Here is a 27,995-nt window from a genome sequence, read left to right as displayed (position 1 = left end):
GTAAACAAAATACCGTTCCCATTAGTGTGGTGTAGGGTGTATTTTGACTGCATTTGGGCTGCTTTGAAATTAACAATAATCGTTCATATCAAGCGTTAATTTTAGCATTAGCACAATTCCTTTGGCAAAATAGCCCCTGCTGCTGCAATAAACACTGCTAAAAGTTATGTTTTCCCATAAAATTATTGAAAACATTTTCAGAAAAAAAAAACAAATTTTTCAATCGTTTTTATTTTTTAATATTATTTTCAAGTGTCAATATTGACTCAACCCAGCAACCACAAAGAGTTTATTTAAAATTAAAAATAATTTTTAATGAAGATCTTTCTTACATTGGTCAACTGATATTGAATAAAAATGGCTAATTCAAACCATTATTTCATAAAATATCGAAATATAATATCAAACAAAAATATAAAAACTTTTTAAACGAAAGAGTTTGTGTTTGTTGGGTTACATATTTTTCAACTAATACATTCTCACGACTTAAGGCCTAACTATAATATGCTTAAACAAACTGAAGTCAGCTTAAGCAACTGTGCGAACACATATAAAATGTATGTGACAAACTATAATGTACTTAAGAGAGTTTCGTCAAGTTTCGTCAAATTTTATTTGCTTAAGCAAAGAGCGATACTGACAGCACATTACGTACGGAATCAATTGTTTGTTTATTATACACAAAGAAAATAAAGAAAAAAATGGAAAGCTAAAAGAAAATTAATTTATTTCAATAAAATATTTTGAAATATGTATTTTTTTTATTACGTGTGTCACATAAATGTGTAAATGGAGCTAAATTGTTTTGAATACACGTAAGTACATTATAGCCACCTAAAAGTTTCCTCGGATTTTCTTAAACATTTGAGAGACTTTTCGTTCGATTGTTACATTACCTTAAGCAAGCTTATGCACATTATAGTTGGGCCTTTAGGTTTTTGACAGCAGACTTAGGTTTTGTCATACTCAGTTTCAGTTCTATGTATACCTTTTCTATGTTGTATACCTTAAACATTTTTATTTTTTAATTACATATATTGTTGTGTTATTTTCCATTAAAAAAATATCTTTATTTTACAGAGTTTGCTTCATGGCGAAATTACAGGTAAATAATTACAATTTAACAAGAACGACTCACAAATTAATCGTCATCTCCATGAATTTTTGTTTCATTTATGAATTATTTCGAAAGTTTTTCTTCGCTCATTTCCTACAAGACTGGCATAATCCGAAATTCGGGGTTTTTGAACTGAGGGCTATAAAACATATGTCATACTAAAGACTTTCCTAGAGTTTTATGATATTTCAAATAATTATGTCTATTATTTTCGTTGTTAAATTGATTTTTTGTTTTAAACCTAAAAATTAAAAAGTTTAAATTTAGATGTGAATTATATTGACCTCTACTATCTGAATCTGGTTTAATTTCTCATTTTCCTCGAAACTACTTTTTTTTGGATTATGCCACTCTTGTAGCAAATGAGCTATATGTATTAAAATTTTAACTGTAATTACAAATATACGCTGTTAATTCTTAAATAAGTTTAAAATTTTAATAAATTACTAGACCTTTTGTAGTATTGTAATATCTACTAATACACATACATACATACTTTTTTAACAAGATATTGAAACAGATATTGGATTGAACGAAAATAAAGATGAACTGCAACTAAAACTAAGTTGGAAGGATAATTTGCCAAATGGTAAGTTTAACTTTATTCAAACTTTAATGCATAATGCAAACATATTATAGGATAACTTTTTTTTGAATTCACTAATGTACAATGAAAATTATACTATAAAAACTGTACAGCAATTACTATAATAATATTACAAGAAATTTAACTTAATTATCGTCAATGGCGCAACGATATGTTAAATTTGTTTGTGTTAAATTTAACATATCACCACGAACATGTAATTTTAGCAAACAAGTTTATGTTTGTCACAATAATTTGTATGATTATGGATGCTATCATAATAAAAACGCATTGAGAGGAGGATATGATAAAATCTTAAAATGATAAATATTATTTGAAATTTTCCGTCGAATTTTAAATGTTACGACTGAGCGCAATGTCATTGCGCGACTGATGCTAGACGACCAAAAGATTCCCACAAATTACATGTTTTTAATCTATAAAATTTTTTTACGAAATAAAAAATTAAGACCTGATTCAAATTATGACCGATTATTTAAGAACAGTACAAAAATGGTGTGTCACGTAAAACCAAAAATTTTTCAGAACCGTGTTATTATTTTTTAAACTTGTAAATAGATTATGACTGCTTTAAATATTAGATGATGTATCATTTTTACCGATATGTACTTATGAATATTACTCTTCATTTCAATTCGCAGATACTTCCTATAATGTCATCGTCACTGCTGTAAACAGTACTGAATGTTATGAAATGCCTTGCAGTTTATATGGAATTCCAAAGGTAACATATACATATTTTAAGAAATCAAATTTATGCATTAAATATTTCTTTCGTTTAATATTTTGAAAATTAAGTGATGGCGAATTTTTATTCACAAGACTTGAAAGAATACGTCCATAAAATTTTGTGGTCGAGAGTAGTTCCATGTTAGAGAAATAAACACTCAAAGTTAAAATTTCTCAAAAAAGTGATTGAAACCAAGTAGTTTTTTTTACAACTTTTTGATATTATGAGGGCGGCTTACAACTTAGAAAGTCAATTTTGCTAATGTAAGCTGTATATACTTGTTGACTGACTATAGTCCATATTTAATTGTTGTGCCATTTATAAGTAAAGAATTACGTGGTCGCAATGTTTTGAAACCAAATTTATACAATTTTACAAAATTTGCAGTTTTTTGGATAGAATATTTGCGGCTCTTCGGTTATGCAAAATACATAAATGAGAAAAAGTAGACATTGTAATTACGCGTCGTTTGATGTATGTATATATCCAAAATGTGCTCTAGAAGGTATCACTGCGGGAGAATCTCAAATATTGGAAAAACAAACGTGAAAGTTTCGAAAAAAGGGCTTTTTCGCGAAGCACACTAACAGCGTAACTTCAATACACCCAAAATATCGCGTGATCGAAATACTTTTAAATTTTACATGTTGAAATCATAAAGCAGCGATAAAATATTAGCATGCAAAGATTTTAGAGCGAATACAAAAAAATTGCAAATTTTTAATTTTTTACTTTAGCGAATTTCCACATTATAAACAAATTTTAAATTCTGAATTTTATCAGTAATCAATCTTTATATGGAAAGAATTGGTTTGCATCAAAAAAATTCAATCAAAGCCTGTCATGGACTGAATACGCGGGGTTCTTTCACCACAAAAATCGATGAAGCACACCTAAGCCGCTAATTTAAATTGGGGACATTATACATCAACCGGTAGCTGACAATGATGCTAATACGAAAATCGATAAGCCGTTCGAAAAAAACTGCGTTTTTGCATTAAAAAAGTGTAAAAAAGTTCATTCATGTAAATATATAAATTCTTTACAAAATTTAAATTAACCGAATAGATTTTCATTTTAACGGTTTTTTGCGTTAATAATTCATTTAAATTTAAAAATGATAAAAGCAGTTAATTTTAGATATGCTGGGATATGTTAACTGCAAAAGAAATTTCATCAAAATTTATCTTTCGCCGAAAACGCGGTGTTTCTTGAGTTACAAGATAATTCGAAGAAGCACACCTAAACCGCTAATTAAAATTGGTAACACTTAACATTAATCGGTAGCTGACAATGATGCTTATACCAAAATCGACAAGGCGTTAGAAAAAGTACGATTATGCATCAAATGCATTAAAAAAAGTTCGGTCATGTGTATGAAATTTATTTCCAAACTTTATATAGGTTTTCATTTTAACGGTTTTTATATTATTTACTCATTTAAATTCAGAAATGGAAGCAGAAGATAATTATAAACAAGCAGTTATTGGCTAACCACAAAAATATTTGCATCAAAGTTTTTCGTGTGCAGAAAACGCAGTGCTTTTCTTTTAAGAAAAACTTGTGAAGCACACCCTTCCCGCTAATTAATAAAATTATATTCTTTTAGGTTGCTATTAATGAGGTCTATAGAAAAATCTATAAAAAAATGTGTACTTAGTTTTATAAAAAAAACATTTTTTTTTTTTGAGGTTAAAAAAACTCTTAAAAAGCTAATTTATCCACGAATATTTAAAATATTTGGGTTAAATTAATTCGTATTTTGGGTCCTTCGTTGTGGATTATATCCACGCCTATATTTTCGAGTTTCAGGTAAAAACGTAATTTTGGGAATTTTTTTAAACTATTAACTTTAAACCGCTATAACTTTAGCGGCTTTTGCTAAAAATTATTCACAAGAAGATAATTTCGTGTCAAGTTTAAAAATCGATGTATTCTGATTTTGATGAAATTTTCACCAAGCTTAGTACTATGGAATGGTAGACCAGACATAAATATCGGTCAAGAACTGCCGGAGTCAGAGGGGTCAAAGTTGGACATTTTGGTCATACAGGGTTTTATTCAAATGAAACATACATGAATATTAGGGGCAAAAATGGGCGAACCAGCAATAGTGGGTGTGGCCAATACCAAATGACGCAAATTTTACAAAACTATAACAGCTACAGTTCCCAAATTTTGTACTATAAACTTTAGTTTCAAAATGAAAATTTTGTGCAATAATGGGCGGATAAGAAATAGTGGGCTTGTCGTCCCCATATAAAGTTAGTACAAAAATTCAGATTTCAGATTTCGTACGAACTATGTACTTTGATATCAATATGAATATTTTAGACAAATATGAGTGGACTAGAAAAGGGGGGCCTTGTACTTCCCATATGAATTAAATTCAAAAATTCGTATATCGGGGAAACTATTGGATCTTGAATGCTCAAATTTAACACAAAAAATGTTGACATCTATGTAGTATTTGCCTAATAAATTAAATACAACACATCATATATCTAGGAGACCATTATAGCTAGAATCCTCGCATTTTGAACGAGCAACACTGAAATCAATGTTAACAATAACCGAACTAGCAACAGGGGCTACCGTGCCCCATATGATTTAAGTTTTTACATTTGGGAAAATTTAGGATCTAGAATCCTCAAATGTTGTACGTAGTGTAAGGGGCATGGCACCTCCCATATGAATTAAATGCAATAAATCTCAAATTTTGCATTTTCAACATTGAAATCCATATAAATATTTGAAAAAATGGGAGTCCTCTAATTTTGCACGAACAACTATGACACATACATACATGAATACTATGCTATTTCTTCGTTGTTTCCAAAAAAAATTTTAAATTTTTTTTATCCAAATCGGAAGACATCGATTTTAAATATTTGGTCACTTGACACGAAATTGACTATATATATATATATATATATATTCTATAGTCCATTTTAAATATTATTTTAAGAAAGATTGAAGAAATTGCTTTTAAAACTATTTGGAACAAATCTTTCTAAGAACAATAGGCCCTGAGTATATAATTTGTAAACGGAAAATTACATTAAAGTATTTTAAATAGACTTTATGTCTGATACAATTTATTTTTAACCATTTTCGTTTAATTTGCAAATGATACTTACTGTCTTTCACAGATTATTAATTTACGCTTTCATTTTCTAGCCTAAAGACTTTATATTAATACCTGAAAATCCAATTAGTTACTTGGATATTGTGGAGTGTAGATACATGTTCGGATGCAATTATACATTGGTGGTGGAAAATTCCAACGCAGTAGTATCTAAACGACAACTATTAACAATTCCATGTATGTATGTGTGATAAATTGTCCATTATTTTTAATTATGTATAAGTATATACAAACATATTCGCAGTTTATAAGTATATTGTTCGAAATCTGATGAATTCAATTTTACATTTTATATTTAGATTGTGTATCAGGTGTGTGCTCGTGTCAGCATCAGAGTACGCTGCCAAAAGTAAATACGGTGGGATTGATATTTAACAATCACACCATTCATTTGAAGTGGTCCCTAGCAAGCGACGAAGAAATATTTAAGAATATTCAACTCAAAAAGATATCAATCATGTAAGTATTTATTGTACTTGAATGTCGCGGAATGTTGTGGAAAAAACAATTTTCTCTGGAAGATATGAATGTCATTATTTCTGAATTAATCAAATCAATCTATTTTCGACATGGATACTCGTTATCCGATGTCCCAACTAGAACTAGACGAATAATTCAGCAGTAGGTTTTAACTTAAATTTTAGGTGATTTTGGTTTTACTGACTTGAAAAATGTTGACAAGTCGCCACCTAATCGCTTTTTAATTGTTTTTGGAATATGTATAAGATAAAATTTCTTAATGTTTACTGGGTAACAATAATTCTTCAATAATATTTACATATTCAATCTTGTACTTAAAGCATTAACGAACAAACTAATCCATCATTATCATGGGGAGGTAAAAATCTACCAATTTTGGAAAAAATTTATCCATTAACAAATTACATGTCGAATGCATCTTCATCATTGTCCAATCGAATACAACAGGGCATGTTTAAAATCGAAATTAATCGTGATTTAACACCTGGAACAGTTTTAAATATACACTCGAATGTTATTGATGAGTTAGAGTGTCTGGGACCGTCGAATGTAATAAAATTGAAAGGTAAAAAATCGTCTTTAATAACGTCATATATTGGGAATTAATATATATATATTTTTTTTGTTTTTCGCAATTAAAGTGCCATCAAGTGCATTAAATTCATTAGCAAATGATGATCATGATGTTGATAATAAAAATTCCATTGATGACAATGTGGTAAGTACTGATATGTATAAATTATGGAGACTTCAATAATTTTTTTCTTTTTAATTTAAGTTTTTGTTAGTTTTCATATTACACTTTAAGTTGTCTTCTTCTTTTTTTATAAAACATGCATTGTTTTGATAGTAAACAGCTCCGTTTTAAGTTGTTTTGTATGGCAGCACCGCAAAGTTTAAACTTGCACTGAAAAACATCAAAGAGAATTAACATTAGATTAAACTTTTTTTAGATTAACTTATCTCTTTATTAATTGGCAACTGAAAAACACACTCTGGGAGTGTTGATCGTAATCGATTTCCAAAATAATTATTTTTGGGTAACTCCTATGCCGCTATTGGAAAACGAAGTTCTTGTTGAAAACTACTGAATAGAATAAATTTCTTCACAGTATCATCGTCTATAGTTTCAGCTTTTGACTTCTCAAAGAAAATATAAAATTTTTAAATATCTATTTTCAATATACATACATACATATGTTTACATTTTTTCTTTTTTTTAGAGATTGGCGTTAATTTTGGTCTCTGCGTCGTTTATTACTGCAATAATTGCAGTTTTTAGCTACTATGTTTGGATTAAACACAAATCAAAGCAAACCAATGAGGTTGAAGTTAATGGCGAATTTTTACCAACGGCAATCCCGTAAGTAATTTATCTTTTTTTGTCTCCTCCGTATAAACTTAAAGTTTTAAAAGCACAAATAGCTGCTATTCGAAATACACATCTTTAAATTGTGGGAATTAAAATCAGCAATCAATTTAGTGCCGGTTCACACAGGGAAACATTTTTTAGTAAGCGTTTGATTTAGTGTGTGAGAGAAAGAAAAATAAATATCAATCATCTCTCTCGCGGTACGAAGTTTCTTGTACTCGGTAGCTTCCCAGCGGTAAAAATACACATTATGTACTCGCTTATCTAAGTGATATTTCGTGGCAGTCAGTGGTGATGCTTTCACTTATTCTTCCACCTAGATTTAACATAAAAGTGTCCTAGGCTGCCTCATCGATGTGCTCTCGCTTAGAATGTAAACCACAGTTTCATTAAGACAAATTAAAATTTCACATACATAATGTGTGGAGTTCTAAGCGAAGTTAATGAGACGCCTATAAACGCTTGCAAATAAGAATGTAATGTATGGAGATTACAATCCTATTTGCATTTGTAAGTTAAAGTACCATGTCTTCCGATTTTGTTAAAGAAAAAATATATATTTGTTTACGTTTATTTCAAATTATGTAAGTTTATTTAAAAATTATCATCAAATAATAAACATGTATTATAGTTAATTCAATAAAAATATAATTAAAATACCAAAAATAAATCAAATGAATCTTAATTTTCTTTTGAAACTTTCGGCCATCTTCCTTTACAGATCCTGTAAACAAACAAGAGGAAATTGTCAGTATTAAAACTAGAATGTATGAAGTAAATTTACCCCAATTTTTAAATCCGCTTGTGCCATTTAGATCACCACAATTATTTTAAATTTTTACAATAAAATAACTTGTTTAAGAAAACACAACTTCACTTACAAAAGATCAACTTTAAACTGAAACAAAAATATTATTCTTTTCATGTAGTATACATACAAAAGAAAAATAAAACGGTACTTTAGTTCTGTTTTTTTTTTTTTTTGTATAGATATAAAAACAAAAAACAACATGAAAAAGGCAGCTAACTCTCTGCTTAAATCGTAATCTATGTTATAATTAAAGTGCATGATATGTTGGATTACACATGCATTGCACTCTAAGTACTTAGATTGCTCGCTTAGAACGTCATACTGATGTCATCGAATATTATCTAAGTACTTTGTTTTATTTACCGCTGGGTTGTTTTGTTATTCTTCTCATTCGTACCAAAAATAAATCAATGCTATTAATACGTCGTTGCTGAAACCAAAGTTTCTCTGTGTAGACATTAAGGAAACTTTAAAAGAGAATTATGAAAATATTTTTCAACAAAAGTTTGCCTGTGTAAACCGGCACTTACATATCCACATTAGAGTTTCCCCGTTTGTATGGAGAACAAATAAGGTACTGATGTTCCCAGGAAAAATTAAATAACAGACATCTTTTTTTCAAAATGTTTGCCCTTGTGAGTCGGAAAAAAGGTCCTTTTTTACGGGGTTTCACTCAAATGAATAACTTGAACTTTGATATCATTTGAAAGGTCTTTGAGAGGCTTTTTCAATGATGTATCATAACATTCCATAATAAGTTTTTTAAACTAAACTTGAATTTTCGGTGAGAACATCAGTACCATTTTTCCTCTCCATACAAACATATGTATGTATTTGGAATATTCCAAAGACCTTTCATTTGATATACATTTTGTCTGGGAAAAGAATCACGAGTTCAATATATGTACGTATATTCAAAATAATGTATGAAAACTATTAAAATTATTATTTTTAAGTTTATACTTTTTGTATAAAATAGTTAATATGTAGTATTTTTTGCATTTAATTTTAGAATGGAAAACAATATTAATTACGTTCCATATATTGAGGTAATTTTCTGATTATATTCAAATTGTTGTTTTGTGAATACCACTTTACATTTAGTTTCAGATGGTACAAAGAAATAGTCAATTTGAAATAGCTCCCGGTGATATACACATTGAAGCTGAAATCGGAGAAGGAGCCTTTGGTCGCGTTTTCAGAGCTACAGCTGTAAATTTATCACAAGTACAGAGAGGCGAGCTGGTTGCTGTTAAACAACTTAAGAGTATGTCTTCACAATTTGTTCTGTTGCCAATGTGTTCTTATAACAATTTTTACAATTTCAGAAATGTCAACTCAAGAAGAGGAAAGTGAATTTTTAAAAGAAATAGAAATGCTACAAAATGTTGGAATGCACAGCAACATAGTTCGATTTTTAGGATGCTGTACACTTGAAAGGCCATATTTTATGGTAATGGAGTACGTTGGTCGGGGCGATTTGGTAGGATCATTAACTATTATATGTATTTAGTATTTATTACAGCTAATATTACTTAACAATTAATGTTTATTTTTTGTATTATTTATACAGTTATCATATCTACGTAAAGTACGTGAAGAAAGTACAAAGCTTATCAAACAAAATGCCAATTATAAGAATTTAGGATCTTCTGTAAGAACTTCTGGACAAAATGATGTTAAATTGAAATATTTGGAACTAAAAATGACCTCTACACAGTCCGTTGACAGTGAAAATGAATCAATGGCGCGCGTTCCCATACCATCATTTGCTGAAAGTATGTTTATTATCATTTCCATAAATATTTATAATGATCGTTTTTATAGTAGGTAATGTAGCTACCGCCATATTTCTCTTTTTTGAACGCCATTTTTCAATCTGTTGCTCATTAAAAAAAAATAATAAAACTGGTTCTTTTATCATTAGTTCTAGAACTTATGTTATCGGAACCAATTCAGATTCTTTGATAACATTCTAGAACTAGTGGTGTTACATCTACTACTGGAATCGATGAAGAAAAACCATAAGATCGTCTAAAAATCTTTTAAGGTATCGTTTTATAACAAGTGTTAAGAACGATTTCTGTACAAGTTCTGCATTACTTTATATTTGTATTTTTTTTTTAATTTTCATTAATACAATTTCTCTTATTTAAAAATAATACCATTTACCTTTCCAGCCACATATACGGTTATCAACGATGAAGACGATGCGGACACGAAAATTTTTGAATATCGGTTGGATAATAAAGAACTTTATGATTTCGCTCTACAAATTGCAAATGGAATGAGATTTTTGGAGGAACAAAAAATTACTCACCGGTATGTTGTGATATATGATTGTCTTATTATTAAAAATTTATTTATTCAAACATTTCAGCGATTTGGCTGCACGTAATGTACTGATCGATGATAGAAAGACGTTAAAAATTTCAGATTTTGGTTTATCTCGCCATGACGTATACGTTAATACCAAAGTTAGAAAGGTAAGTGTCATTACATCTAAATACATATCGTCATATGAAATCCAAAAAGCCCTAAGTTACAAAAAAATCAAAATCGACTTTTTGATTGATTATGATGCACCGTATCAAAATACACGTTCCTGCTAAATGTTACATTCCTACAATTAAAATCAACGTCCCTATCAAAGAAATTCTAAAAGGTTATGTTCTAAAATTACCTTAAAATTCATGAAAATTTTAAAATTCTTTTGAATTTTTAACTTCGAAGCTGTGAAATGTTATAAGTTGGATTCAAATGAAACAAAAATGTCACTTTTAACGAATCCTTGTAATTTAGAGATTATTTTATCATTTTTAGAATTTTTTCAAAGAAAAATTCCAATTTCCTAAAATCTTTATGAAAACAAATAAGCCTTATGCCTTCCATGTTTTGGTCTATTTGACCAACAAAAACCGATTTGAATTTAGTTGAAAATGTTAAAACTTACTATTTTTAATGTAACTTAGGCCCTTTTGGGTTTCAGAAAAAACAAATTCTCAAAGGCGTAAGTTTCATATCTCCGTAAGTATATTTATCATTTTAGACGGTTTTTTGCTTCTCCTAAAAAATTTGTTCAATGTGACTTAGGGCTTTTTGGATTTCATATGACGATATATGTATATTTTACGTTGAATTAAAACGAATTCTCCTTTTTACAAATTTACAGTTGCCACTGAGATGGCTTTCAATCGAAGCAATACTTGACAATATTTATACAAATAAAAGCGATGTCTGGGCTTATGGTGTGGTTTTATGGGAAATCGGCACATTAGGAGCGTCTCCATATCCCACATTAAGTAATCATGAGCTGGTAAAGTTTCTGAAAATGGGAGGACGTTTAGAAAAACCCGATATTTGTACTGAACAAATCTACGAACTTATGTTGAAATGTTGGAGTGAATTTTGTGACGAAAGACCATCGTTTGAAGAGATTTACACAATATTAAGCGCCAGCAGTGCTTACATCGATATTAGTACTTTAAGTGATGACTACGTATTTCCACCCATTAAAGATAATGATTAGTTCCGTATAATATTCCTAATTTTTTAGTGCTACAATTAATTATAATAAGAAAACAAAATAATCGTACAAAATTTCACTTTTATAAAGTGTTTCATAGGTATAGTACATAAAAATAGTACATACATACATACATATGTAGTTAATATTAATAATTAATGGCATGGAGGGCTTTACTCCGCAGTTTGGAATAGTAATCCCTTAAGTATACAAGTATAAATACCTGAGTATTTGGTTAGTAATTAAAAATGAATCAATTCTACATATTTCAAAATTTATAGTATTAAATTTATAGTTTTACTCATTCCGCAACTTACCATAATATTAAGGAAAACGTGCATGTGTATATGTATTATTTACCAGCAAAACTAAAATGTTTAAAAATAATAATAAATAAAAAATATTATTTAAATTGCTTATACATACTACTTATTGATTTACTTCCTTATGCAAAAACGATTATTAACTTTAATTAATAGAGAATAGCCCCTTTTACATGCATATAATGCCTCGTTACATCGTCGAAGCCTGCGATAATATCTATCGCAGGCTTCTGGTTATGCCATAACCATAATTTCGAAAACATAAGTCATTTAGTTTTTGAAGTAGAGTATCGATTACCAGTGTCAATAATAAAGGCGATAATACGCCCGCCTCCTTGGGGACAGCCGCTAGTGGCCCATATGGTTTTCGATTTTTTACAAAGTTCAAACTTAATGACTCTTGATCTTAGAATTTCCAGAGTCCCGTTTCAGATAACCTTGGATTTTGGCGATGTGTGAGCCTAATATGAACTGTTCCATATCCATAGCCTATATGAAAGCGATTTTCTTTTAGTTTGGAGGCAGATGTTGGGTCAATTGCAAATATAATTTCTAGGATGTTGCCTTTGCTGACTCGGTTCAGTACCTTCCAGTACTCACTGAGAAATCAGCATTTTGCCCTTCTATTAGGGATAGCATCCTGGATGTTTCCGTTTCGGGCTTTTCTGGGAAATATCCCGCATAGATCTCAGCCCTAGGAAAATCATCTTCGGACAGGACTTGAAGTAAGGTTTCAGCAACAGGACATGTTCTCTAATCCACTTAGCCGAGTCTCTGCCCTTACAGTTGAATACCAACCAACCAAATGAGCATCCTGCTAATTGTGGACATGTTCTCTAATCCACTTAGCCGAGTCTCTGCCCTTACAAGATGTCGAAGTGCTTTACGTGAGTACCTGGCTGTGTAGCCCTACCCCACGGTGGTACTTTTTCAACCACTGGGTGAGTATCAAGTAAACAACTCACCACTGCCCCTTTGTGTTTGTTACACGTAGGTCGCAATTTTTGTACATGGATATGCCGGTCCATGTACAAGCACTTTGCTCAAGTACTCGAGCTATCTAATCTCTTGCCAAAGTAGTCACGTTGAGGAAATACAAGTATCATGAGCAAGCTCAATCTACCCCGACATAATGTCGCCCAACCACACTACTAAGGCTCTGTTGATTCGGCAACAGCACCTAGGGGACGTAATTGGTAGTCCGAAAAACACAGATTATATTAATTGACAAGACTTTATTTCAGTGGTCACAGACACCCACTGTGATAAGTTGAGCATACACTCAACCATGTTGGAAAATCGCTTCAAAATTAAAGAAAGGGCAGTGACGACTTCGCACTCCATTGGCTAGATAGACCGTAGTCTAACTCTCATTCATCATTCATCGTTCATCTTACATCTGTACCCATTTATCACACATCCGTCAAATCCATCAATCACTCCATTCTCTTTATAGAATTCAAAGTAGACATCAGAAACATCGTTCATCTTCGTTTACCAATTCTTCGCATTATCAGCTCAATTCCAACATTTTATTAATCCACAGTCATGCTCTGCAATTTGTACCGCTCCTTGCATCTAGGAACGATAACAGAAATGTATCTTGAAAATTTATATTTCACCGTGTATCAGTCTTTTAACCAAGCACCCCCTTCCTGCGATTTAGGTTTAAACCACAGCCACTACGTGGATCCCGAAGGAACCTCAACCAACTGACCAGCCAGGACATAGTCCTGCGGGCAACTGGCCACCCGTAGTACCAGATTATGTGGTGCTCTGGTTAGACCTCTTTTCGATTTATGCAAGGACTAGGCCAGGCAGTAAATCGTCAACACCAATTTATAGTCCCGGAAGACTACAGGTATTGGTAGCACCTATCTACCCCCGGATTGCAATACACCAAGATGCGGTCTGAACATCAAGGAAACATGCCCGGGGGGGCTCTCTGCCCTTACAGTTGAATACCAACCAACCAAATGAGCATCCTGCTAATTGTGGTTTTATAGAGCCCTTTTTCAGCTCCGCAATCTTATCCAGGACTGCCGTCTGAATTATCCTAAGTTTTTCGTCAGACCACATTTCCGTTGGGAATTCTGGTGGAATGACACCAAGACGGATGATTTCTGCAACATCTGTATACGATGGTTGAGAGTGCGGTTGTGACTTATTTTCGGTTGCATTCGCAGCTTCATGCGCGCCAGTTGCGGTGGAACTAACTACCCGTTTCGGAGAATTAGGCCTTTTTGGAGTTGATCCATCTGATCTGCCTCTTTTCTGGGGAGTTTTAAGTCACGCAGCACATTGAGAACTTCCTTCATCGGTTTTAGGCGGATTTTACGTGCCTCCTCGATGTCCATGCCGTGCTCGATATAGGCTTTTAGACTCCTACGCGATGCGCCATTAAGCTTTGGCCTTTCTATGGACAGTGTTGCCTTTGGTTCTATGGCTGCTATAGAGAATTGCGTATTAGGAAAAGATTCCAGTAACGCATCTTCTGCATCCGTTGGCTCAGTAGAGTTAGGACATGAGTCCCCCAACATCGAGTTATCCACTACAATGTGAGCGTTCAGATCCATAGATCCTTGCTCGGGTTCAGCTAGGTCCATGGGGACCTGACCTGATTCGATTTCTTTGTTTTTTGAAAGTTTAAGATCCATCTAAAAATAGAATATTAATGGGGAAATAAAAACATCTGCAACAGAGCCCCTTACAGCAGATGGGCAAAAGATACAATCGGACAGTACTCTGGTCGGGAGGCCACCGTAGTATGATACACTAACGTAGTGCCATTCATCTCATGGTCACGGTACGGATAACACCCGGGATTACGGCTTTTATCGAGCGTCCACTGTAGATCCGCCATGTTTTGCAATGAATGAGCAGAGATACCTCGTGCAGGGTGTGACTCTTGCCACACATGGTCGGTCATTGGAATATGAAGAGGCTATGGCAGTACCAACTGGTTAGCTATATTACGCATTCATACCCCTGTAGCACTCTCTCCTCTCAAATTAAGTAAATTTGACTAGATCACGTATGCAGTAATTCGCCATCTGTATTGTAAACATTGATATATTTTCATACCCATATCGAAATATTGGTCGGTAAGTAAATGATTTATAATGATTTTTGTTATTGTTCTAAAGTGATAACTTTAAAGAAATAATAAGTTTTGTAAAAAGCGGACCTCATTTATCATTTTGAAAATTAAGACCGCAAGATGCTACCTATTGATGGACAGATTAGGACGTTCAATTTAAGACATTGTATAATTTTTGATTCAAATTATATAAAAGTGGCACTGATTTTCGCGTTTATAATCGTACATTTGCTTTCTAAAAACCAAATTTCTATGCTTTACATACTGTTTCATGGAAAAGTTTTTTATTAAAAAATAATATTTACATCCCAAGAAAAATTATATTAGTTCCAGAACGCATTTTTCAGCCTGTATTCGTTCTAGTTTGGCGTTGAGACCAATGATTTTTGTTCGAAATTTTCACCTTCGGAACTGGTTCTGAGAGTGCGCTATGGAGTCGACACTCGTTCTTTGGAACGGTTCTGGAACTAGTTCTTTAATCAATGATTTTTTTCGAATTTGTCAATCTAGAAACTAGGTAGTTCTAGGGAAGCATTAGAGAATGTATTCGACTTATTTAAAAATTGTCCTTTTTTCAGCGTTTTTTGTTCGAAATTATTAAGATATACTTAGACACAGAAGATAGAAATATTATTCTTCTTTAATCTCACTCATTCAAAATCAAAAAGTTACTTTGTGTGAACCGCGTATTACACATTTCTTGAATAAAATTAAATATCATTCCGCCGCACCTATATACTGTTAAAATAATTTTGGTACAGAATATACGAAACCCGTAGCTAACTTTCCATTCTCCCGGTACAATTCAATTAGGGATCTCATTAATTCCTAATGCGTTTCCTAATTGGATAAAAATATATATTTTTAATTTTCCTTTTAATCTTATAAAAGTCGTCGGATTCTCCTTAAATGACAAGAAATAATCTCCCTACTTAATACAAAAATCTGGTGTCACATTGGATAGTTTTAATAGTGACAAGTTTTTGTTCTACTGAGGTTCTGAGACTTCTATTGTTTACATTTTTTATTAGAGTTCGATTTATAAAGAAATTTTAAAGAAAGTATTTTTAAATGGAGGTCGATTTTTTACAAATGAAACTAAGTATTAGGTTTTTTTCCTGTAAACGATAATTTTCTGGGGTAATTATTGCCCGCTTGTTTCACATTTACAAACCGTGATCTCTTAGCTACACCCTACTAAGTAAATCGTGATAAAAAATGTTTATTCAAGTGATAAAAATGTTTTATTCTCTTTCTATTTAATCGTAGTGTAGCTTTTATGCTTGTATGTGTTATGTAAATGTAAATATATATGTGATTTAAATATTTAAAATCTTTATTATTTCTACATAGAAGCAATACCCTGTATTTGCAAATACAAGTAGCTATCAGTGATCATCCGATGTCTCGGTTGGACAGTGTTAATTTAAAAAAAAAATGTATTTTAATTTCCCCACAAACGTTAACAATTAAAACCAAAATTTAAAAAAAAATATAATTCGTCTTAACAATGGAAGATCACGCAAAAAATCAATATTTAGCTGGGATATGTGGTGAGTATTTATTTATACAAACATAAATCTTTTAGAGAAACATTATATAATCTAAAAAATTTAATAAATTATGAATATACATACATATTTATGTATGTTAGGGTTATAATCAAAATTAGACCCTATCACTACGTGGTAACCAGTAGTGTTTTAATAACGAAAACCTTTTTCTTATGTCATTTTGGTGGAAAAACATTCCGCGGCAAATCGATTTCCACAAACAAATTTACATAAATTTTTTGTTTTCTTTGTGTTCCAAATTTGGATGAGGGATTAACCGCAGCCTCCATCTTTGCTTTTCCTCTGTGTAAATATCTGTAACATCTGTTCCGCTCTACATGCCTTGCTATTTCATTTTTGATATTTGCAAAAAGTTATAAATAAATGTACTATATACCTTTCGAAAATGATAAATAAGTCATTGGTTAATATTTGTTTGAATTATTAAAATTTCCCCCGAATTTTTGATTTCAGCAAAATTATTAGCAATAACTTCCTATGGACTCGAAAATAATATATATTCTCCATTTATTTTATTAAAATTAAGCAAACTTTTTCAATAATAGCATTTCCACTTAATTATTATCAACAAGTATGAATGTATAGTCAAGTATGGCCGACCATATAATACCCTACTCCAGGGAGTATGTTAACAAATTTAGATTATTTTTATTAATAAAGCATTAAATTTGTTTGGTTTATATGGTGGTAAGGGTTAATATGGGTCTATCCTTACAAAATTTAGTGAAGGAATTTACGTCTACATTAAATGTATTTATGCAGAATTTCATCGCGATATTAGTGTTTATAAGTGAATTTTAATCTTCAAGTCATTTTCTGAAGGGGTTTGTATGGAGGCTAGGGTCAAATGAGGCCCGATCATTACAAAAATCGGCAGTATACTTTGAAGTTTTGACGATTTTTGTTTAGATACTATAGCATTTAACATAATTGTGAGCTCAAAAGTCCTATTCTGGGGGTACGGTTGTATAGGCGCTAGGTGAAATAATTGACCAATTTTAACCATTTTCAATAGGCTTCGTCCATGGGAAGTAGAAAAGTATTGGTTATGTATTATGAAGCAAAAATGTTGTTCCAGCTCGATTTTTCATCAAAATATCTATACCCTATATTTAAAAAGTGCTAAATCAATAAAGTCTAGTTTTCAGGAAAGCAAAAAAACTATTTAATTCGTGAAATATTGCACTAAAAGACAATATTTCTTCCATAATACGTTTTTAAAATCCTTACTAATTCTTACCTATGAAAAAATTTTAATATTTTGCACATTTTAGCGACTTATTTAAGATAGCACTTTTTGGTCGACAAAAAAACAAATATTTATTCTAAGTTAGCATGTTTTGTTCAAAGAATAGAACAAAAATTTTATAATATATCGGCTGTATTTATAAAAACTTATTTTAGGTTTATTAAACAATTTTAGGCAAAATTCAGGAAAATCGTATTTATAAACGCGAAATAGCTTAAAACACCTTCAATAAACCATTGACAATTAGAAGAATTTTATTGTAGGCTCGACCCTTCTTTAAGCCAACAATAACTTGATTTTTAACAATTTTTTTCTCAGATAAAGATTTTTCCGGTAATATTAGGTTGATTGCGAAAAGTAATTATGGTTTCTTTTAAAATAAAATCTAAAAATTCTAATTTTAACGTTTACAAATTTGTAAATAAAATCCCAGAAAATTTTTAAACGATTATATTTTGAGGAAAAAACTCAAATCTAGGCATTATTGGATTAATGCATGAATATTTGACAATATTCCAATTGTCCAGCACTATTTTTAGGCAATTTGGAAATGCCCGTCTGTCAACCAAATGATGGACAAAATCATTTGATTTGGCTTTTTCAAAGTTTGTTGGTTAAATATAATGCCATAAAGTAATTAACCATGTAAATTATATTGATTAGTGTTATACTAATGCAAAATATATTCGCCGGCATTAAAATTAGTCAAATATCAAAGAAATTTATCAATATTTGCAAAAAATTATCAAAAATTACAAGGAAAATAAGTAAAAATAAGAAAATGTGTCATAGTGATGTATATTTTGTCGCAAAATATCCGTTATTTGGATACTTTTAATAATAATTAGAAATTATATGTTATATTTATACATCTGAACTAAATAGACATTTATTAAAGCCATATATATATATTTATTTTTCTTAAAAGTTTGTTTTTATTGTCAAAAATCTATTATAAACAAAAATATGAAATTAAGAAAACCGAATCAACGAATATTTTATCCTAATTGTACGCAACACTAACACATAAAATGACAGCCATATTGTACAGTGCTGCCAACTTAAACATAAATCAGCACAATAGTTAATATACGTTTATTATTTGTTTATGAATATCACAATTTTATTAATAGTTTTTAAGGCTAAAGTGTGCTTTAACTATTGAGTGCATTAAAAGCAAAATAAGATTTTTTTATAAATACAAGCGTATATCTTTAATAATATGCGCTATTTTATAATTTTATGAAATGTTTTTTTTTAAAGGGATATAAGTCAAACCAGTAAGTCCAATAAGATTCATTTACACCATTTAAGTAGAAAAACTCATGGCATATCTGCTTGTTTACTATTCCTTATTCTCAGCACAAATATTTGAAATTATGAAAAGTTTTTGAATATAAAAAGTACCAATATTTTTTGAATAATACTCCATAATTTGCACATTTAAAGACTTTTTTAAAATCAAAATTCTAAATTGGAACCATAGAATATTATAGATCTTAGTGTTATAAACGATTTCTGAAATAACTTTACATTTTTCGGAAAAAGATTATTTAAATCTAAAACTGGCTTTATATACAAATATATAAATGATCATATCTTAAAAACTATACATTCAATTTATTAATCTTCACCTGTTTTGTGTTCAGCATGTTCATCTTGTTAATATACAAAATAAATTTTAAATAAATTTGAAGTTTTAAAAAATGTTGTAAATTTGTATGGAAGTTAGCACTTATTTTCTTCAATAAAAATTTAACTTTGAGATAGCATATTAACAAAAATTGTTGTTAAAAGTGCAAAAATTACTTTTTGGTTTCAAGTTTATACCAGACGTGGATCATGCATTGAGGAATCCTTTTGCATCAAAAACTCACTTTGCCCAAAATTGAGTTCGCACTTTTTGAATATAGGGTCACGATATATTAAATTATAATACAATTTCATCATTTTCAATTTTTTGTTAAATTAATTTGAATTATACTATTTTCATTCGCATTCGCAAAAAATAAAATTTTGCATTTGCTTTCACTAAACTGGCATTCACAAAACCCTAATAAAAATTGCGGCAAATGACACTAACTAACCAAAAATCAAAATCGATTTCATTGTTGAATCTGACGTAATGCATCAAACCAATTTGACTATTCCGGCCAAAAAATTAGAGATTTTATTAACAAATTCAGCTATGCCGAATCTTATATACTCTTCACCACGATATGTTAAAAAATGAGTCACTTTGAATTTTATTACAAAAATAAAAAATACCAGTCGTAAAAGTCTCATTTTTAAGATTATTAATCAATTAGGGTGCTACCTTAATTAATGCTTAATTTCATGTTTCTAGGTTCAATATTACAAACTTATCTTTGTAGGTTCTCACCTAATCCGGGCTCTACATAATTTCATGTCTCTACATCCATGCCTAATATATACGAAAAATGTCGTACATTGTACGAATCGTTCGTTGTTTCGCACCACGAAATTCTTTCGTAATATATACGAAATTTTACGAAATACTTTAGTATAATGCAAAATAATCTTGGAAAAATTAATTTACATAAATTGAAAAAAGTGAATTTTGAATAAATATGGTAAAATTTACGAAATATTAATTTATGCAAACATTTTTGTTCATTTTAAAATAATTTTTCTAATTTTAGTTCAAAATTATTCTCCACACAAATTTTGAATTTTTTTATGAAAATACTTCGTGAATTATTTTATTCTTTTTCTTAAATTTTATAAAAATGTCGTAGTTTTATTTAATGATAATATAATTAATATCATTATGTTTAATTTCGCTAAAATTTAAGAAAAAAATTTTACGGAAAGTTTTCGTACTTTCGTTAAAATAGAAAAGGGTTTTATTAAATAATATTTCGTATTATACACGAAATTTTTGTAAATATTACGTATATAGAAGTTACGAAAGTTGTTTTCGTAAAGTTGAGCATGGATTATTTTCACTGTATCTTTAATATTATAGAAAATTCAAAAAGTACCTTTTGAAGAACAAAAAAATTATGTGTTCTCACTTAATCCGTATCAAAAAATTGCTTTTTATAGGTTCTCACCAAATCCGGGCCCTATATGCTAAGTTCATGTTTCTAGGTTCAATATTATAGATTATTAAAAAAAGTACCTTTTGTAGAACGAAAAACCAAAAAGTCCCCTTTTAGGTCCAATATTATAGAAAATTCAAAAAGTACCTTTTGTAGAACGAAAAAGTACCAAAATGTCCTCTTTTATAGGTTCTCACTTAATCCGGGCTCTACATACTTAATTTCACGTTTCTATCCAATAACAACACATTGCATCACTGCTTCATTCGTAATTGTTGTTCTTGCTCTGCTTTTTTTAAACAAGTAATACAATAACAACCCACTAAACAATTTTTGCCGAATTCGTAACGAATTCGTACCGACAGTCTGCACAAGTTGCCGATTTCGCATCCGAATTCAATCAGAATTCGTTACGAAAATCGTATGAAAGGTTGCTCGGAATTCGGAACTCTTTGTCTGAGGAAATTCGGAAAAATGTGCAGAGTTGTCGGTCAGAATTCGGTACGAAATCTGATGTAACTTCCTGGGGAAATTCTGTAGGAATTTTCGACAAATCTTATTGAAGTCGGACAAATGTCTGATACCATGTCTGACATTCTTTCGACATCTCGTACGAAAGTCTAATCAAATATAAGAAAGTCTGATAGATGTCTGATAAATGTCTGATAAAATTTCCGACAGTTCGTACAAAAGTCTGATCAATTATAAGAAAGTCTGATAGATGTCGGATAAATGTCTGATGAAATGTCCGACAGTTCGTACAAAAGTCTGATCAAGTATAATAAAATGGGCTGACTATTCTGATCAACGTCTGATGAAAACTATTTTCATATATACAATTTATTATGGTTTAAGTTTATTAATTTTAATAATAATTTATAAGATTCCATTATTCATGACTTCTTAAGGGTACATAAATAAATAATAGAAATTTATAGATTATTTTTAAAATTAATAAAATTAAACCATACTACTTACGTATTATATACGAAAATAGAGTTCATTATATACATCTATTTAAAATTATAAAATTAAACCATAAAAAATTATGTATTTTTTTTTGCTAATTTTTGTGTATTAACAAAGTTTAAAGAAATTTAAACAATAATCATCACATATGCAGATGTTGTTTACTTGATTTCCAAAAACCAACTGAGAAAATAAAATAAAAATTAAATTCCCTTTTAAAGTACAGTTGACGAATTTCAAAATATAAACAGGTTTGTGCATGATTTTTATAAAAAAAACAAAATTTCCTTCAGATAATGTGCAGAGTTGTCGCAAAGTTTTCTTACAAAAGTACTGAAAATGGGAACAAAATGACCGAGCAAAAAATATCAGAAAATGTGCAGACTATTCTGTTAAATATCTAAAAGAACGTTACAAAAACAATTCTCTTCAGATTATGTGCAGATTTATCGGATATAATTCTTAATCCATTTTATATTTTACTTCAGAAAATGTATAGACTATTCTCCTTTATGTCTAAAAAATAATATAGGAATAAAAAAACAAATTGTCCTCCGCCAATGTGCAGATTAGTCGTAACACTGAAATTCCCTTGCGACAATGTGCAGACAAGTCTGATATTAATCGTTTAATACTTCAGAAAATGTGCAGAAAAGTCTAACAAACAGTTTGCCGATTATTCTGTAAAATGTCTAAAGGAAATTTAGAAATTCGTTAAAAATTCTGATAAAGTATAAGAATTATTTCAGAAAATTTCTGACATCAGACATGTCTGAAAAAATTGTTTATGTGTGTTGTTGTAGTTTGTTTATTATTCTGTCTCTGAAAGAAAAATCTAAATTTTTGATGCAATTTTCAGAGGTTGTATCGGATTTTTATGAATTTGCTAATTTTAAATAGGAAACTTCCCGAAAGCATGTCAGACAGAATTCTACAGAAAATTGTTTTCAACAAACATACAGACAGACGGGCATTATAAACGGAATGACAAACTTATATATACCCTTCTCACGAAGGTGAATGGTATAAAAACAAAAGCCCCTATCTCCCAAAACATTTAAATACTCAGGCCGACAAATTTTTAACGCAGAGATCAAGAGACAAAAACATTTTAATATGTATGTACCCAGAGACCAAATTTTGTCCATCACATCGATATATCGTGTCCTGAAGTTTGAAAAACGCTATTTTTGGCACTTTTGAGACGTTATAATTTTATTTATATGTATGATGTATGACATTCGAAAGTCCATTCTGTCAGCTTTAAAATAAAAAATAAACATATGTTTCTTCTTTCTTCTTCGAGATATTTTCACCTAAATCTTCAATAAATTGACAAAAGCTGTCTTTTTTCGTACATTTATTTTTAAAAATATATATGTTTACCGCAGAAGTAGAATTGACACGAAACTTGTCACGCGCTAGTTCTAAAGTGATAGGAACCGGTTCTAGTTCTGACACTTTATATGGAGGGAACCTGTCACTTTAACATGGCGAAGTCTTACGAGGGGTTAATTGACATCTTTTTCATACTATGTGGCATGTCACGGAACTTACCTCAGCGAACCTGTGTAATTTCGGAAAATTAATTAATGAAACAATTAGCAGAAATTGGCATAAGATGCAAATAATTGTAAATTTTTATACCCTACACCACTTTAGTGTGCGCAAGGTACAGGTCGCAGTTTTCAAGATAATTGGATGAAATTTAGCACACACTCTTTTTTCGGCCCAAGGATGAGCCTATTGTAAATGGTTATAATCGGTCCATTATTTCACCTAGCCCCCATACAACAGAACCCCCCGAAAAGGGCTTCTGAGCTCATAATTATGTTAAATATACATGTATATTGATAAAAAGCGGCACAACTAAGTTTTATACAAGCCTTGATGACCTTGCCAAATTTCATAGAGATCGGGCCTCATTTGACCCTAGCTCCGATACAAAGTCCCCTTCAGAAAATTACTTGAATGTCCAAAATTAACTTATAAACACAAATATCGCGATGAAATTCAGCACAATAAAATATTATGTAAATATAAATATATTTACAAAATTTTATCGTCCATAAATTGCTTAAATGTATCGGAACAGGGTAATAGAAGATAAATGCTTTATTATGAAAAATAAATCACATTTAATATTCATAACTGGTGTAGGGTATCTTATGGTCGGTCAAGGCCGACTATACTTTCTTACTTGCTTTTAAAATACAAGGGTTACTCCACACATGTCCAAAAGTCTCGATTATTTATCAATAGATTTAAATCAATTTCCTAAAACAAATTTTGGATCTTTTACTTTTGGATCAACTGATACAAATTTTCCGCAGTGCATATTCTGGGCCCTTCGGAAATTCTTTATCATTCAACATCTAGTTTGTTAAATGTCATACATACAAAATTATATATATGTATGTACATTAGAGGTGTTTAAAAAATATCGATTTTGCTCAGATGGGTTTTATTTTGTTCATTATATGTATATACTATTTCATACTAATTTATTTATTTGTATACCGTTCAGTTAATATAATATCAATATCGTACGGTGCCTTTAATGGTTGGCCATCAGCTAGTTTTGTGGAATTGCAATCGTCCAGTAGCCCCCTTGAATCAGGACCTATAACGAATATCGAAGCTGGTTGGATTGTCTCAATGCTCAGTGTTGGTGGTTCGTTAGGCACAATTTTATTTTCTTGGGCGGCAGATAAAATTGGTAGAAAACGTTGTTTAATTTTGATAGCGTTACCAGCATTAGTAAGTATATTTTAATCAATGTGAGTTTTTCTATATGCGGATTTTACGCCACTTTATGTATTAAGTAAAATATAAAATTCCTTTATTGCGTCCGAAATAAATGTTATTGCGTTAAGACAATATTTTAAAGTTTATAAGATTTTTATAATTTAGTAAATAAAGTGTAGATTTAATTAAACAGTTGGGATGGTGGATTATACCTTTGTCGAAAAATCCTCTCCATTTGGCAGCATCGAGATTTTTGGGTGGATTTTCTGGTGGTGGATCATTCGCTGTTATTCCGGTCTATACAACAGAAATATCCGAGGATAGGTAATCCAGATGCAGCACTAATATCTACTTTTTATTAAATAATTAATTTCTATAGGGTTCGTGGGAAACTGGGTACTTTGCTGGTTTTATCCTGTAATATTGGAATTCTGTTTGCTTTTATCCTTGGAAACTATTTTAGTTACGACATTGCTGCATGGATTCTTTCAGCATTACCCTTAACATTTTTAATAACTTTTATCTTTCTACCAGAAAGTCCACAATATTTTATTAACAAAAACAATATTAAGGTACATAATTTAGCAAATTATTTAATTCCAATTGTTCTTTTAACAAATCTATGAACAATATATGTCACATTTGTATTAGGAAGCTGAAAAGTCTTTATGTTATTTTCGCAACTGCAAATTTTCCGGCAAAGAAATACCTCAAACAGTAAAAATCGATCTTGAAAAACTAATGGAAAGCAATACTCTAACAAATCCAAACTCCAAAGATATTAGCATTAGCCTCAAGGACTTTGGTAGATATTCCAATTATGTTTTTGCATTATCGGAATTAAAATTTAAGAAATCTTTTTGCAGTTGAGCCAAAAGCTCGTAAAGCGTTCATTATTGGAATCGCATTGATGGCCATTAATCAATTTTGTGGCTGCTTCGCAATGCTAAACTATACGGCTACGATTTTTAAAGAATCCGGTTCAAATCTAACACCTAATATGTCTGCAATTATAGTTGGTGTTATACAATTGCTCGGTTCATATATGTCGACAATACTTGTTGAACGTGCTGGACGCAAGGTAATATGTTATAATGGCAATTCTATCGATTGTTCTATTACGGTATATATGTTTGTTTGTGTGTATGTATGTGTGGTCTCCAATAGGTTAGTATTCTAATCTGGTAGACCGGAAGTGCCTCCCACCTGAGGTACTGGTAAGGAGCGCACAACAGGCCCAATAGAGGCCTAGGTGTATTTCTTCGGATTTGATGTATATACATCCTCCTTTCAAACTAACTAACTATTTATGTATGTGTTTTAAGGTTTTATTAACAATATCATCAATTGGAACTGGCATTGGTCTTTTATGTCTTGGAACGTTTATGTATCTTACTAAGTTGGGATTTGATATAAAGTCATTTTCGTGGATACCAGTTGCTAGTTTTTCTTTTACTATATTCATTGCTTGTTGGGGCGTTTTAACTCTACCTTTTGTCGTGGTCTCCGAAATAATGCCACCGAAAATAAGAAATGCTGGTTCCATGATTTGCATGTTAACGTTATGGCTATTTTCATTCTTTTTATTAAAAGTAAGTACTGACGCACATCCCACTTATAAGTAATTCATTGAAGCTGCCCTCGCACAATATTTACATTTCTATTTTTTTTTATTACAGTACTTGACTGTATTGTCAGAACTATTTGGAATGTATGGAATAATGTTTGTTTTCGCCAGCTGCTGTTTTGTTGGTGCCATATTTATTGTTTTATTTGTACCTGAAACTAAAGGAAAAAGTATTGAAAAAATATTAGCAAATTTGTAATAAAAATAGTATACAGTTACTCAAATCCATTATAAGTGCAAAATAATAATTTCTCAATAAAATATTTATTTTTTAAAAATTATCAAAAGTGTGTGATAAAATAAACAATATTATAGATATAGTAGGTCAAGTCTGTCATATCACGCAAGTATTGGATGAATATTAAATATGTAAATAAAAATATATGTACTCTTATCATTAACCTTACAAAACATATCTGGAAATGTTTGGTTATATCTTCCGATTTCATATGCCAGTTTAGTTATAGTGATAATATACGATATGTTCTTTAAGGTCCATGGTCGTTATGACACATTGAAAAGTGTCGTAATGTCCATGGGCATTGTGACACTTTTAAAATAGAAATGTATTGGAAAATTTGTATAGAATTTAAGAAAGAGGCACTCTTATCCCGGAAAGAATTGCTCTTTAAATAGTGCATTATGGATTCCTTTAATAAAGTGTCCTGGATAGACGGTCTTCGGCCATGATCCATGATTAAACATTTTCGATAACGACGAGGAGATGTTGCTTATGTTGAATGCGCTGAATGCGTAAAACTCCAATCGGCCTCCGAAGACTTATGTATGATCCCGTAAAGGGAAACCTAGTACGGAAAGACGAAGAAATGGGTTAAGTTCTTCGGATACAGCCATACCTATTGCAAACTAAAGTATGGAGAAACCCAGAATATTAATGGCCAGGAAAACCCGATCAGAGACTGTTCAGAAAGAAAGCAGGCTCATAGACTCTTTATGTACATGTATTTTCATCTAAAGATGTCGCACCGGGATAAAAGTGGTATAAGGATCAATGCAGCACGACAATTTCATTAAATAAAATACCAATAACATATAATGACTTATTCTGATAATATGATATTTTGGGAAATATCCCAGCATTTCCACCAAGAGTCAACCGATGATTGTCTTCATTTCCACTAATGTCTACCCACCTGGATGGCTCTAATTCGTCTTTCATCACTAATATGTTCCTTATATACGAGAATGAAGGCTTTCGTCATTTGTAAGCGAGGGCCGAGATTGTCGTGGCTTTAAGTTTCCAATCCACTAAAAAAAACAAGTAAGAAAGAGACCGACCATATACAACCTACATCTATTACAAAAATAGAATGTAATTTAGTTTTCATAATAAAGCATTTAAGTTGAATTGTACCTTGCCTCAGATATACTTAAGCCATTAATTGTTGTATAAAATTGTGGACATTTAAGTCAAATTTTGAAGGGGGCTTTGTATAGGGGCTATGGTCAAATGAAGCCCTATACTTATAAAATTCATGAGAGTCATCAAGGCTGGTATAGAACTTGGTTTTGCAGCTCTTTGTCGAGA

General features: G+C 30.8%; 2 protein-coding genes across 4 annotated transcripts in view; both read left to right on the top strand.

Annotated features, from left to right (window-relative positions):
- The window catches only part of LOC119603304 (receptor-type tyrosine-protein kinase FLT3), a 32,791-nt gene extending 20,606 nt beyond the window's left edge, over positions 1–12,185 (top strand). Inside the window, exons 2-16 of one of the 3 annotated variants that reach the window (XM_037955321.1) lie at positions 1,081–1,105; positions 1,638–1,706; positions 2,366–2,448; positions 5,635–5,779; positions 5,902–6,061; positions 6,403–6,647; positions 6,724–6,800; positions 7,306–7,445; positions 9,278–9,314; positions 9,370–9,532; positions 9,594–9,748; positions 9,839–10,043; positions 10,446–10,587; positions 10,646–10,751; positions 11,438–12,185. In XM_037955321.1, coding sequence (XP_037811249.1) covers positions 1,081–1,105; positions 1,638–1,706; positions 2,366–2,448; positions 5,635–5,779; positions 5,902–6,061; positions 6,403–6,647; positions 6,724–6,800; positions 7,306–7,445; positions 9,278–9,314; positions 9,370–9,532; positions 9,594–9,748; positions 9,839–10,043; positions 10,446–10,587; positions 10,646–10,751; positions 11,438–11,794 — 2,109 coding nt within the window. In that variant the 3' untranslated portion in view covers positions 11,795–12,185. Of the gene's footprint in view, positions 1–1,080; positions 1,106–1,625; positions 1,707–2,365; positions 2,449–5,634; positions 5,780–5,901; positions 6,062–6,402; positions 6,648–6,723; positions 6,801–7,305; positions 7,446–9,277; positions 9,315–9,369; positions 9,533–9,593; positions 9,749–9,838; positions 10,044–10,445; positions 10,588–10,645; positions 10,752–11,437 lie in introns of all 3 variants that reach the window. The other 2 variants (XM_037955312.1, XM_037955306.1) reach the window with 2 other exon arrangements.
- A 4,399-nt stretch (positions 12,186–16,584) lies between these two features.
- LOC119603298 (facilitated trehalose transporter Tret1-like) lies at positions 16,585–26,717 on the top strand. The gene is made up of 8 exons (XM_037955298.1): positions 16,585–16,767; positions 24,599–24,831; positions 25,013–25,143; positions 25,199–25,391; positions 25,471–25,624; positions 25,686–25,900; positions 26,145–26,411; positions 26,499–26,717. Exons 1-8 carry the CDS (start codon positions 16,725–16,727, stop codon positions 26,643–26,645), a joined length of 1,383 nt encoding a protein of 460 aa, XP_037811226.1. The 5' UTR covers positions 16,585–16,724; the 3' UTR covers positions 26,646–26,717.
- The last annotated feature ends 1,278 nt before the right edge of the window (positions 26,718–27,995 follow it).

Source organism: Lucilia sericata, unplaced genomic scaffold (assembly GCF_015586225.1).
Source record: "Lucilia sericata isolate MDLA Ls3-8-SP2 unplaced genomic scaffold, ASM1558622v1 Contig000009F_arrow, whole genome shotgun sequence".
Taxonomy (NCBI): Eukaryota; Metazoa; Arthropoda; class Insecta; order Diptera; family Calliphoridae; genus Lucilia; species Lucilia sericata.
This window is presented reverse-complemented; position numbering and strand designations above follow the sequence as displayed.